The 14,605-nt window shown below is 40.9% G+C and overlaps 1 protein-coding gene, 1 long non-coding RNA gene and 1 other non-coding gene across 6 annotated transcripts in view; 1 reads left to right on the top strand and 2 right to left on the bottom strand.

Annotated features, from left to right (window-relative positions):
* Nucleotides 1–14,605, bottom strand: part of DNM3 (dynamin 3) — a 579,267-nt gene that overhangs the window by 14,041 nt on the left and 550,621 nt on the right. For 3 of the 4 annotated variants that reach the window (XM_007165323.2, XM_007165324.2, XM_007165325.2), the window contains 2 exons: nucleotides 12,434–12,660; nucleotides 11,010–11,246 (listed from right to left, as the gene is read on the bottom strand). In XM_007165323.2, coding sequence (XP_007165385.1) covers nucleotides 11,010–11,246; nucleotides 12,434–12,660 — 464 coding nt within the window. Of the gene's footprint in view, nucleotides 1–6,090; nucleotides 6,241–11,009; nucleotides 11,247–12,433; nucleotides 12,661–14,605 lie in introns of those variants that run through there. The other variant, XM_007165327.3, reaches the window with a different exon arrangement.
* LOC130708106 (uncharacterized) lies at nucleotides 5,996–12,482 on the top strand. The gene is made up of 3 exons (XR_009008154.1): nucleotides 5,996–6,108; nucleotides 10,951–11,058; nucleotides 12,349–12,482. It is a non-coding gene; the product is annotated as an uncharacterized LOC130708106 (long non-coding RNA).
* Nucleotides 12,172–12,306, bottom strand: LOC114237541 (small nucleolar RNA SNORA18). The gene has a single exon (XR_003623076.1). It is a non-coding gene; the product is annotated as a small nucleolar RNA SNORA18 (small nucleolar RNA).

Below are 14,605 nucleotides of genomic sequence, written 5' to 3'. Positions count from 1 at the left end.
AGGCCAGTTTTAAATGCACCACGTGGTATTTTTCCGGTCACTCATATCAGTCCGAGTGGAAAAAATGGAGACGAGTTACCGTTTACTAATTAGAATCCCAGTGATTAAAAAAAAAAAATTCCAGCAGGAGGAGCTCTAACATGCCTTAGAGTTCAAATTTTAAAAACAAAAAAGTTGAAAGCAAACAGAAAAACAGAGAGGCGGTGTGCCTTGCAAGCTGCCATGTCAATGAACAAATATGTGACCGAGTCCAATTAAAAGCCAAGTGATGATACTGGTGGAGAGAGAACGGTCCACATTTTCTCCCTTCCACGAGTCTCCTCGTTCTGATGCAGTTAAACTGGGAACGGATCTGCGGTGTTAGCTCTTACAAAAGAGGGAGCGAAAGGCTGCTTTCTGGGCAAGTCTAGAAGTTATTCTTTTTCTCTTGAAGTGTCATATTGTTGCTAAATGAGTCTTTGATGCCGGCTCAAAAACCGCATTTTTTTTTTTTTTTTTTAATTTTTTTTTTTTTTTTTAATTTATTTATTTATTTATTTATTTTTGGCTGTGTTGGGTCTTCGTTTCTGTGCGAGGGCTTTCTCCAGTTGCGGCGAGCGGGGGCCACTCTTCATCGCAGTGCGCAGGCCTCTCACTGTCGCGGCCTCTCCCGTTGCGGAGCACAGGCTCCAGACGCGCAGGCTCAGTAGTTGTGGCTCACGGGCTTAGTTGCTCCGAAAAACCGCATTTTAAAATGTAATTTTCATTGGTGTCTGAAGGCACTACGAAAACTCCTGTATGTTCGTCTCCTTTACTCAGTGGCTTGTTGGGTGTTTTTTTAAAATGAGGGAAATGCTGTGTTTGTAAAAACTGGTGCTAAAAGGGCAAGGAATCATATGTCCCCTGGGCCATGTAAGGAGTCTGCAGAAAGAATTAGAGCTTTCTAACACACTCACATACATCAACTGGAATACAAAGAATTTACTCAGGAAAACAGTGAGAAGTATATGAATTTAACAGTTACCGGATTTTTAGGGTAAGCCTTTCCATTTTGGACAGTGTTGTGGGAGAGGAATGGATGAGTGGGTGTACAGTACGATCAGAATTACTTAACCTGAAGGAAAGTTTCAACCAATCCCTTTTAATCGCTCGCCAACAAGAAGTCAAACTTTTTGTTTTACACCTTAGTGGTATGCCCACATTTAAAAATTTTATATAAGCTCCTACAGAAAATTTAACTAGACCAATTCAGACCAAAAGTCACTAAATAAAGCTAGTCTAGACGGAAAAATCTATGAAAACCATATGTCTTTTAGGCATCTGTCTTACAAAAACTGCCATCATCTTGGAGAAATAGTTCACAAAATATGCTTTTAGGAAAACACTACTGTAACGACCATGGGAGCTGTGCTTAAGAAGATGGCTGGACTTGGAGAGAGTAAAGCCAGAATGTTTACAAATGAAAGGCTCTCATTTCTACATATATCTGTCTGTAAACATCACTGAGAGGATGGACAAAGGCAGGTATAATTTATATTTCCACTACTCTAGAAGGGATCAAAAAAGTTTACAGTTTTGTTCCCCCACATCCCCACAGAATGTTAGACCAAGGGACCTCAAAGCAACTCTATTCTCACTCACAGAAAACTGTTTTGAATAATGTTGTACATGGATGAGGCCAAAGAACCAGAACATTTTCTTCTGATTATTACCTCATCCTGCTGGCCTGCCAAACACAGCTAGAAGGCAGGTGTCAGACAGAAGCAACCAAAGGAAGACTGTCCTGTATAACTGGGTGTAGGGCCCAACTGACAGACAAGGGGAATCAGAAGGACTGGGGTACAATGCAGGAGTGCAGTGAGAATGCAGTAAAGAGAAACGTCCTAAAACCTTGCCTTTCCGATTTAACATTGCTTTCTGGACTGGAGACAACGTTCAGTGCTACCTTCCTTATTCTAGCTTCATATTTTTTGTACCTCAAAATGCACTTTAATAAGTGGTATGAAATCTATAGACAAAAACAGAAACGTTAACTCTAATGATAAAAATGACATCATTTTGACAGAAACCTGAAGAGTCTCTGGAGACTGTGAAAGTATTTGTAAATTGCAAAGATCCCTTGTGACCGTCAAGAATATTTTGCTGAGACTTCTTGCTCTATAGGGAAGGGAACAACACAGTAACAATGGTCATTGGTATGAGTGCCCCATGTGTTGTTCCGACACCTAGAAGACTGGATAAACACTATGTATCCAATAGAAAAGGTCCCGGGTTGTAGGAGGCGAGTATAGTAAAAAAAAAAAAAAAAAAAAGAGGGAAATCTACAAGGTGGCATCAATCACACACCAAAGTTTTAAGCAAAAGCAAGAAACACGATTTCAACATGTTTATTCAAAGATACGGTGCTTTAAAATGAGCTTTCAAATACTCATTAGTTTTCGAGTATTAAGATGGTAATGGGGTAGAGTGTTTGAAATATTAAAACAAATCAAGCAATCATATCAACAACCCTCATTACAGATCCCCAAACTGAACTGTAGAGCATTTAAGTAGGTTAATCAAATTCTACTGATGAATCACAGGGATTTTTATGGTCCATTAATTTCAGTCCTGAGTGTTCTGATACTACTATTGTTAGAGCTAAAACTGTGAGTTTGCTTTCTTTCAAGGGCTATGTACAGTATGGATTTTATTGTGACCTTAGACCCAGATACGTGCAGGGAAATTACTGCAGTGGTTTCTCTAGTTAACACATTTACTCATGTTTCCTTAATTTTCCACCCCAAGAGGCAATAATTAATGTAGAATTGGCCTCACATGAAGTTTTATTATTTTAGTTATTAAAATATTTTCCAATACTACTAAGAAGCAAGAAGAAATTCTAGTTGTTTTAAAAATAAGTAGACGTTTTCCTCAGTTTTTATAGCTTTCCTCCATGAATGGTGGTCTAAAGGCAAAGCAGTGTGCAGACTTTCTGGCGGAGACCCTTGAACACGAGACTAGGAGGAGATTTATTTGAGGGAAAAACTTCATTCACTTTTAAAACTGGCTTTGAGAGTAATCCTAATATAAAGTTAAAAAAATACACGTGGTACAGAATATATCTTACATAATTATCCATTCCCAAGTGGAATAATTCCATTTTAGGTTCTTGGGCTGCAAAATACCTTTAAAAAGGCTTTCCTATCTCCTACTCTCATAAAAGGTCTCATTCTAGATGAATGCAAAATATAATGAAATTTAGATAAGGCTGATCATGAAAATCTGAAACCTAATACAGGTAGTATTTACATGGTGGAGGCAACTGGTATATTTGATTGTAAAATAAGATTATTTTCCAAATCATATTCAAAGCCACCTGAGGTCTCCTTTCTCTTGGTTTTCAACATTGCCATAGAAGCTTGGGGATTCACTTGTGGTGGTATATCTAGCTGGTGGTTATCTAGTCTTTAGCTTATTCTCTGTCTCAGTTGGTTCATTAGCCTTTCTACAAAAACAAAACAAAACAAACAAAAAAAAAATAGGAAAGGGATGAAGCATATTTCTAAATTTTGTATTAACTTGCATATTTACTGGGTTCCCATAATAGCAGCAAGAACAGTATTATCCTGTTTTTCAGTGTTTAAACTAATCCCAATGGGGGAAAATGTTGACTTCATAAAGATCTGGAATTCTCCACGTGTCTGAGCAATTAAAATCAAGAAGGCCTGGCCTTGTCATTGACCATGAATGATTGAGAATTTTGCTGTTTGCCATTTTGATTAAGGATTTTTTTTCCTGATCCTTGGACGGAATGTGTTCTTTCTACAATTCACGTGAGCAGATCATTTTGACTGGAAAACAGGAGTGGACATTTCCTGGTGTTTATGGGAATGGTTAAAAAATAATTTCAGAAATTAGAGCACTTGTTATTTGCAGGTTTGCCTATCATGTGGCTCTGATGCCTGAAAAGTAGCCAGAAAGAAAAGAAAGTACTGTGTCATGCTGAGACTGCCTCAGTTCCTCGTGGCTTTGGACTTTGGCCTCCGTAGGAATTGTATTTCTGGTCAGAGTTGCCATACGATCTAAACTTCACCTAAATACCGGTAATGCGGCATCAGTACACATGCAGATTCTTGCAAACCCAATGCATTTCCAACACCCCGCCCCCCAGCCCCTGCATTTAAAAATACTGGCCAGACCAAAAGTGTAATATTCTTTTGGAAACAGCATTTGGTAAGCCAGGTGGATTTCATTTGGCAACTAAAGGGTGTAAATATGTGTTTAGATTCAGAGGTTCCCCTAGACGACGGTTACAATACGTTGGCTAGAGTAAGCTAAAGGTTTTAACATTGGGCATTTAAAAATTCTATGTTTAAGCAGCAATAAAGTTATGACAAGCAGACAAAAGCCATCAAACCCTCAGTTAAATCCTCAACTCCTTTCTCATTCTGCTGGAGGGAGGCATGTAAAGCACATTCTGAGTGAAAGATGCAGCATTTACATTTTCATGTTTAATTTCCTGGCTATTTATCGGCTAAAGCAGCTCTAGTAAGCTAAATTTCACTTCTAATTTTTCCTCGTAGCTGATAAGTCACAGGGAGGAAGAGGTGTCCAGCAGCTCATTCTCGGAGTTTGCTGCTTATATAAAATTTAGAGGTGAAAGAGCCACGGATCATGTTGTGCCACGAATCTCTCAAGTCATTGAAAAACATGCCATCTGACCACAACTGCCTGAAAATGAAGATTTTCCCTGTAAACTCATTCTTTTCTTACAGTGAGGGAGACAAAAGAGGGCAGTGATGAAACAGAAGTACTAGCTTGTGTGCGTCTACAAGACTGTGGGTCTGCTTACACTGGGCAGAATTCTTTTCTCTGAGCTGACATCAACTCGTATATAGGAACATTCAGCAGATTCCAACTGGTGACAGTTTGCTGCTGACCGGCTACAGGAAGAATAATAATTATTGGCTGTGCGTTTTTCACTGGTCAGTGGCTCTTGTGCCAGACTCCCGTCTTGGCTGTCTTCCTCAATCAGGTGAAACCAGGGGCAGGATTAGGTACCCTGAAACTCAGAAAGGCTTTCCCTACACTGCTGAAGTTTAGCAATTTAGAGCGCCAAACGAGAACAATGACAGAGCTATTTGCTATTATTGGTCGTGGGACATGGAAGCAGTTGTTCCCTTAACTCAATGCCAGTTAGCACGGGGCTGGTATGGTATATGGTATATTGTTATATTTACTGCCCTGCTGCCTGTCTGCATTTCTGCTGTTTGTACTTTGCCTCATGTAGATCCTTTCTTACTTTCTGTGTTCTTGTACCCTCCCACACCATCAGATGTTTGGAAAAGTAAGATAAGGGGCACATTGAAAACTGAAAGGCAATCTGAAATCTACCTTGACACATCTGCAAAGCTCCCAAATTCCTGGGCCTTGCCTAAACAGACTGCCAGTCATTGTGGACTGTGGCGGGATGGAGATGTTTGTGTAAAGTAGACTCAAGTTTGCTATACCCAAGAAGGAAACCACCAGGCTAATTTTACTTCCACTAGAACCAGAATGAAACCAAGACCTGAAGAATGAAAACCTTTGACATTAACCATTGATTCACTTCAGTGAATTATTATGTTACAACCAGAATCACTGTGGCATTTGAATGATTTTGATGAAATATCTAATTGTGGGGCTCAGATTAAATTGCACGTTTTTCTTCAGTGAGCAGCTTGTGGCCAAATTCCCATTTTCATTACAATATGTTAAGCATCGTGACAACTCATGTTAAACCTGCAACAAATTATTAATTACATTTGGGATTTCTGTAACTAATTTTGTTACATAGTAGCCTCATGAGATGCCTTAAATATTAAGAATCAGAAAGAATGCCTCAAAGTTGTTTCTATTCTCAGCAATTATACTTTGTAAAAATCCTTGCTTGACTTTCAAATCCAGTTGCTAAATATAAAAACTGTTCCCTGAAAAATCAGAACACCTAATCATATTTTTATTTGTTTGTTCTTTAAAGGAGAAGGATGTCGAGGAAAATAGAAAGCTCATGGCTGAAATCAGAAATCACAAGATGAATTCATCACTTGTCCAAAGACACTCAGCTGCTAAAAGAAGTCGTACTTTTAGAGGGCTGTTGAGGAGGAAGTAAGTCAGGGTGTTTCCAGTACACGACTGCTGGGGAGTCAGACAGGCTAGTCCCACAAGTCGCTTAACTGTCCGTGAACCCTGAGCCCACAACTTCAAGGCTCGGCAGCTTCATCCTTCATGGCACCAAACCTTGATATTAGGGATGCAAAGACACACTCATAAGAATCATGGGTTTGCTCTTACTCAAAATTCGGGGGACTGGCTGAAAACAAAACAAAACGAAACAAAACGAAACAAAACAAAACAAAACAGGGAGACCTTATCCCTAGGTGAAAGGGATTCTGTGTTAGCTGCCAATTAAATCCACATATAAAATACGTAAAAGAGATATGGTTCAGAAGAGCATCAGGGTCAAACATTTAAAACCAGATTAAGCTAAATTGTAAAGAGAACCAAATGGCTTTTACCTTTGTAAAGAAAAGAACATGAGTGCATGGATTGTCTCTTCATGTAGAGAAACTGATGTACCTTTTGCCATGGTTGGCTGAGTAGTAAATTACTGAGAATGTGGGGCTGTGATGAGACTCTCAAAGTGTGCATGTCAAGTCAGGGAAACTTTATAAGTCATGGAAGGAGCATAAGTGGGAGGCCCTGGGATAACCTTGATGCTATTCCAGGGCTGTCTCTGCAGTGCAGGGACCCCAGTTTCACCATGGGCCTCACCAGAGACTCTTTCTGTGGAGCATTTCTTGGTTTCCATGCTGTGTTTCTGTCATGTGAATGAGCTGGAGTAAAAGCTAAGTCCTTTCCTCTGATTCACTTTTGTCATTTTTAAAAGACACCATCAGACTTGGTGACAGGGCTGGTTAAAAGAAAGGACTTCAATTTTTCAGAAAAAAAATTGTTTTTAAATAGGAGACTGGATGATGAGGTAAATGAAGTTTGCTTTTCCTTGGATAGAGACCCTTCCTCCCACCCTTATCCCCTTTTGACCGTTGCAAAATAGCCTAGTCCAAGGAAAGGGGAGAAGACAAATGAGTGAAATAATGCCAGAGTCGGGCTGTTGCCAGGAAAAACACACTCTGATTCAGTTAATTTGTTCTGTTAATGTCAAAGGCTGTGATTCCCAATTAGCTAATTTTAAGAAGCTGTAACCGAAAATAGCTACATCAGCCCTAAAGTTAGTGTTTGGTGAAGATTAGAATCTTCAAGTAAGAGAATAGGGTCCCTAAAGAGGTACTGATGTCTGTTTAACATCATGTTGCTCAACAAGGACACGACTGGCTGGGATTTTCCAACTGGGTTTCAGCCGCTTCGGAGAAGTTGATAGAGGTGAGAGGGGAGGGGACACACCAAACATTCTGGCAACAGAAAATGTTCCACAGATCAGATTTGTGTACAGTTAACTTTCTAATGGCAGAAGCATCCATGCTGGTGAGGCTCTTTGGGATAGAGGTGCTCCCCTAGTTCAGGAGGAGTTAATTAAAACAGGCATGCAGTGTGCAATATTTCTAGCCCTCACTGAAAGTCTCCATGCACATAAACCAGAACAGCTTGAGCAGCTGAGAAAAACTGGGCCAAAAACCACTCGACCAGCCTCTCTCCTTCCTCTTCCTTTACATTGGAATGGAAAGATACAATAATAATCATTTTTTTAAAAAAAGCAGAACACTCATGGTTTCTGTACAATTGCAGGTGCTTTCATTACATCTGAATAGGGTTACAATAAATCTATGCTCTTAAAAGTGAAGATCACAACTTGCTAATGAAATCACAAGTTATCCAGAAGAAAACTATGCGCAGGCACACGCTGAGTGGCAGAATCTTTTGCCTCTAAAAGTTCAGTTTTTGCCTTTGTAATATTAAAGCCCAACAGGGAGCCGGCAGGACACTGCTTGCACTGTCTTGTCACGTTATGAGTTTCTGGTTTCAGATAAAAGGGGAGAAAGGGCCTTTAAGAAAGCAAAAAACTGGAGAAAAAATTAAACTTCCTTCTCGGAAACCTAAGGGTTGTTTTTCTGGACATGATGGATAATGGCATTTCGAGTTATTTTAGTTTTTAATAGAGAAAATGGAGGCAAGTCATGGAGGGAAAAGAGAGTATATAAATAAATGGAACAAGGTGAAGTTTCAACAAGAGCTTCCCTCAACTTTTTCTTTCTTTCTTTCTATCTTTGTCTCCCTTTCCTTTTCTCTCTTTCTTTTTTTGAAATCTTAAACCCCATTTCTGGCTTGCATTTGGTAGGATTCCTGCCCTGGCTTTTATTAAAAACAGACTTTACGTGGTCAGAATTCTCCATCTAAAGCTAAACTTTAATAGGCATAAGGATCCTAACAAAGTCCTTCTTGCTCTCTCTCGGGTGACCCCCCCCCCCCCCGTCGTCCCCCCAAGGATTTCCCTCCCAGTGCGCTGAACCGGCGCTGAAACTGGAAGGCTCAGCAAAACCCACCAATTTTCCTCTTTTACTCTGAACCCTAATTTCTGTTTTACTTTTGAGAATCGTTGCAAGGCCAGATCAAGTTAACTCTGGCTCTAACCTGAGAATAATCCAGAAATTTTGAATAACACGCTGTTGTCCTATAAATTCCCCAAAGCAGGTGCCTGAAACCTGGCAGTTTCCCTTCTCCAGCAGAGGCTCCAGAGCCCGATTCCTGCTGGCTACCTTGTGTGTGTGTGAGCTGGGAAATACCAAGGGCGACTCCACCTGGCTTAACAAATCAATTTAGCATTCAACAGTTATCTCTGAAGGGTATTGGCAAGCCAGCTTATCTGAAACCGAGAGGTAAAGCAGCCAAGCGAGCAGGCAAAGACATGCACTTTCATTCTTGAAGGCAGGCACCACCAGGTTGCTCTAGTTCCTTCTTATAGCTAAACAGACAAAATAGCCGACTTTAAGGCCCCTGTATGGGACTCCCATCTTCCCACGCTCAACACCCCCGCCACCGCCCCCCCCAGCCCCCGCCAATGGCCTCCACACCTTCTTGGCACAACTGCAGACCCTTTCCCAGTCAGTTTTAAGTTTCCTAAAACAATAATTTAATCTTGTGTGTAGTGAGGCTCAATGCTGACCTTTATGCTTGTTTACATGGAAGGGACAGTCTTTTGAATACTGCAGTGCAGTGGTTCTCCAGGGGAGGGTTCTCAAGCCTTTTCAACCCTAACCCTAACCTCTCCCCGCGTCCCCAAGCCCCTCCCCCCACCCCCAGTGTCAATGTCTAGAGACATTCTTAGTGGTCACAACTGGGGGAGTGCAGCCGACATCCACTAGGTAGATGCCAGGATGCTGCTGAACATCCTAAAACGCACAGCACAAGGTCCACAACAAAATGTCAGTAGTGCTGAGGTGGAGAAACCCCGACATGGTTAGGAGACTGCTTGGGATTAAAGCCCAGCTCGATTCGGGCCTGGTTGAGCAGCCTTGGGCAAGTTGCTTAACCTCTGTGCCTCGTCTGTAAAACGGATAATAACCTATCTCATGGGGTTGTTGTGAGCATTAAACAAAAATGTACCTGCAAAGCTCTTAGGACAGTGCCTAGCATACGTGGAGGGCTCAATAAATACTAGCTGTTGTTACTGTTATTACGAGAAATTCAGCTCAGTTCCAAATAAATTATAAGCCAAACCTATTGAGGTTAGAAAAAAAAAATACATAGGTTTGAGAGTACATATATCCTCTTTGATGGGGACCAAAATCATGATGGCAGTAACAACCACAGCGCTTTACAGTTTGTGAGACTCTTTCAAATACCTCATCTCATATGATTTGGGCCACATCCTTGTTATGTCTTTATTTCATAGATGAGGAACTCCTGGCTCAGTTAAATGAGTGGCCCAAGGCCTGTGGCAAACCAGGTCTTCTGATTCCACATCTCCTTCTATTCCTTCTACACTTCCCTTTGTTTAGTGGGTTAAGATGCCCCTTCTTCTCTTCATTACACCCAACAGCCTGAAGATCAAAATAAATGTAAGTACTGAAGTCAGAGGGTGAGGTGACTCAGGCTTCATGGGTGGGCAGAACTCACTTCTCTTTTTATGGTACCTGCATAGTAAGGTTTTCCTTCATGGAGTATACAAATATTTTAATCCTCTGAATTGAACTTCTAAAAAACTAACTTTCTGTATGGGCTATTTTCTTTCATTTTTAAATTTCTGATGTTGAGGGAAAAAACCCTAATTCCCTCTATTTTCAAAATCTCTAATTAGTATATTGACCATAAATGTATGAAGGTTAGAATATAGCTTCAACTATATATATACATATTTCAAGTTCTACTTATTTATTAGCTATTTTGTTTCACAGTTAAGCCTGACAATCTGCTTACAAATGCCAAATGTATTATTCAAATGTACAGTGTTCTATCTTATATATATTATCAGTGACTGCGCACAGCAATTATATGCCTGTGTTAAAATTTCTATGCATAGCTTTTTAAAAAACAATCACAGATTAACCAGCCAGAATTTTACTCAGCCTACATTAAAGTTAATAATATTGGGTTTAGGGGTCAAAGTTCAGAGGGCAGATAGATAATATTCCTTGAAGTCAGTGGTGTTCTAGAACTCCTCTGGTAATAGAGAAGGCCAGGCCTTAGCTGGTGATGCCCCAGTGACCTAGGGAGCACACAGCTTGCAGCGACCCAGCCACGGCTCTTTCATTTCAAAGGTCTCCGTCAAATTCTACAAACAGCTGCCAAAACGTCACTCATCTGGACCCAGGTTTCTTTGGTCCCATTTAGTTTGTGCCAGTTGAGAAAGGAGAGGTTTAGGCCATATACTGGTTTCTAAATGGTGTCACGGGCTCAGCAATCTTCCCATGATCCCCCTCCCGGAGGGAAAGCTGAAAACGTGTATGACAGTATCTTTACCATTTTCTTTTCCAAATCAATTTTGTCTGTCAGGCTATGAGAAGAGAACCGACGAGCGTGGCCCTGATTTCGGCCTCGCGCAGAACACTCACCTTGGGACGCTCGGAGGGGCCCTGGTGGGCCGAGACGGAACCTGTGGAGGTGCCCCGAACGAGTCGCTGCTGTTGGGGAAAGGAGGCAACGGGCCAGGCCGGAAGGGCACAGGAGGCGCCGCCGAGTGGGGTCCCGGGGAGGGGATGGCGGGTGCGGGCCCCCGGCCGGACGTGGGCCGCGGGAGGGGCGCGCTCAGCGTCGGCCTCCGCTGGGTGGTGGGGCTTGGAGGCGGGGACCTGGGGGCAGAGACCGACAGCAGTTTGCCCATCCTCCTCTCCGTAGGAATTCATCCTTAAAAAATATTTTATAACTGACTGCTTTTTTAAAAGTATTTTCTGACTAACTCAGACACGCGTTAGGGATGTTAAACGGTATAGAAGGGTAAATAGTGAAAAGAAAGTTTCCCTCCCCTCCCCGCTTGCTCTGTGGAGACAACCAACATCTTTTCCCGGGTATCCTTTTTAACTATATTCTACAATACCTTTCCTCTCTCTCTCTCTCTCTCTCTCTCTCTCTCTATATATATATATATACATACATTGCTTTTTTTGTACACAGCATTCTACAACTTAACATTTTTTTTTAAGCTTCACATTAACTGGCCTGTGTTTTCATTTCACTACTTAAAGAACTTACTCTTTTTAATGGCTGTATAACGTTCCAATGTAAGGATATATTGTGCTTTTTTTTTTAAGTGTAAAGGTTTTTTTTTAATTATGTGTAACACAAAGTTATTTAAGTCAGTACATTTTTAAGGAATTTCACATGTTCTGATTCTTTCCACTGCCAATCACCTTAGTTCCTCCAAACTCATAATCTTCAAGATAAAATAGCCCTTTCAAAAAGAAGTTATCATGTGAGTCAGCCCCCAATTCTCTTAGTTGGGCTTCTTTGATCTCCAATGGAATATGGACACACTTCAGAATTCCCCACCTGTAATCTCTGGGATCCAATTTCCTCAAGCGATTTACGTTAGGACCATGTTTAGGGTCAGGAGATGGATCTGCCTGGTTCTGAATTTGACACCCTCTAAAAATGTATTAGGTTCAAATCATATTCACTCCTAAGCCATCACACCCTAGAACAGTACAGATCATTGGGATATGCCAACACCTAAGATACAAAGTTTGTTAGGTTTTTCATAGTTTACTTGGCAGCTAGCTCTGTCTTGTAGTTCTTTCCCACAGATCTAACAGGTAGTTCTATGAGTAAAGGAAACCACACAGTTAGTCTATGAGGCGTCTCCAACGATTTTTTGCTTGATTTTGAAAGCGGTTGGGATCATCTGACCTTCTCTCTCGCTCCTGGACTTAAATATCTTTTTTCCTCTTTCTTTAGGTTCATACTGGTTTAGGGAAGCACATTCAGAAAATGACACTGGACAAGCTGGGAGGCCTCCGGTGACGTGGAGCCATCTTCTTACCTGCGGGAATGCTGGATCCAGGAGTCGTCCACCGGCGGCGGTGCGGGCGTGAACGTCGTGGCTGTGTTGATGTCGCCGATGACCACGAGGGCTTCTTTAAGGGCTTGGTACATTCGAAGCATCTCATCCCGGCGCTGAGCCTGCTCGGCAGATTCCTCCATCAGAGTATTTTGGTCCTCTGAAGAGTATAACTGTGCTAGGAGCTCAGAATTTATGAAATCTTTAACCTGCCAGGTCACCACAGAAAAGTAAAAAATGGGAATGAATGAGCGATTGAATGATAAACTGGTTCAGAGCCTGTGGACAAAGGCCACAAAAGTCCACTCTGGGAAAAGGGATGCATCGTGCATCTGTTTACGCTTATTTTCTTCATTATCCTCCCAATGCCAATAACAGTTTTCCTCTCTGTTTTATGGCTGTTGACAGTAAAGAAAAACATAGATTAGCTGAAAAGAGGGCCAAACCTCACCATTGCCAGAACAGGGCCTGTTGGCTGTACAAGCGTTTCTGCAATGTTGTCTGAGGCTGCTTGGCTTATATATAGACAAGGGAAGGTACCAGGAGGTAAGCAGTGGTATTTTCAACAGGAAACAACGACACACAGAAAACTATGTAATAACACAAGTTATGCCTTCCTTGGTATTCTCAGCCCTTTACCTAGCTTTTACCAAAATCACTGGAATACTATTAAGACCCCAGGTTTCAGTGTTGTCTCAGAAGTGGAATTAGCACCAATAAGTGAATATTTATTAAATACAGAATCGTATATAATTATGCAAGTTGAGTTACAAAAAGAAAAAGTGATATATTCTCTGCTTTCTAGAGCTTAACAGTGATGAGGACTGACATAAGGTTCCATAGTTAACGGATATATGAAAACAAACTAAAATATGAACAATTCGTGTGAGTCTCAGGGGAGGGGCATTTTGTGGCAGGATGAGAATGGAGACGATGCATATGTTGTGCAGCCCTGAGGGAGAGAGAAACAATCGTTATATTTCGTCAAGTCTAAGACACCACTGATTTTAAGACACACACCAGTCTTTTATGTGGCACTAAGAAAGAAAAAAACACCATCAACTAAACTACGACAGAATGCCGAGATGTCATTGAGTGTAACATGCATCTTCATGTTAGAAATGTTAAATGTGAAAAAAAGTGAATGTGAGGATCAATGAAATCCAATGTGCCTTCACAAGTTATCTGATTTAATTCTCACTGCATACTTATGAAATGTATATTATCCCAATTTTACAGATGAAGGAACTGAATGGACTTCAGAGAGTTTAAGTAACTTGCCCAAAGTCACGCAACATTAAGTTGAACCCCAAATCTTCTGACTTGAAGTCCAGTGCTCTTTCCATTCACCCCCTTACCTCACTTTGAGTGCTTAGAAAAGATAATTTATGTTTAAGCATCATTATTTTAGTGTGGTGCACAAGTATGCCAATTAACTTAAGCCTAGAAAAATAAAGCAACTTGGATTTTTCAGTTTCTCTGTTAAATGAGAAAGCTAGTGCTTATCTAGAGTCACTGGCTCTAAGAAAGGCCAAAGTCCAGTACATTTAATTGTTACTAATTCAAGCAGACAACAGAACACCTGTCAGATGCTCAAAATTCCTGGGTTGTAGTTACATTTGTAACTCAGAGATGACAAGACTCTAAAACACATAGCTTCACTATTTTTTAAAGGTATCAAACCATATAGATAATTCTACTAATCAGAAAGTTCAGCTAAGTCACAGCTTTGTTGTGGTGAAATAAAAAGTGTTCCCTGCACATGTTCTGTAAACTAGGAGTGATTTAAATGTGGAAGCAATCTAATACGCAAGACGTATTTGGGCAACTGTCTGGTGGAAGGGAAGGTTTATGTGTGATGGCTGTGGAAGGTAAATTTGGCCAGATAACCCTGGGCCAGATGTCAAGGCCTTGAATGTCAAGGAAAAGTGTTTAAACTTTATCCACTTGGCAATGGGAAGCCATGGAAGGCTTTTAAAACAAGTAAGTGAAATAATAAAAGAGAGTTTTAGGACTATCAATCTGGCTGTGATTGGAAAATAATTTGCAAGTGTGGTAGTAGAGATAAAGAAATCTGTCAGAAGGCCATTGCAGATCATTTATGAGATGATAAGGGTTTAATTTAGTAAGTGGCATAGAAAATATGGGCAGATA

The sequence above is a fragment of the Balaenoptera acutorostrata genome, chromosome 1 (assembly GCF_949987535.1).
Source record: "Balaenoptera acutorostrata chromosome 1, mBalAcu1.1, whole genome shotgun sequence".
Taxonomy (NCBI): Eukaryota; Metazoa; Chordata; class Mammalia; order Artiodactyla; family Balaenopteridae; genus Balaenoptera; species Balaenoptera acutorostrata.
This window is presented reverse-complemented; position numbering and strand designations above follow the sequence as displayed.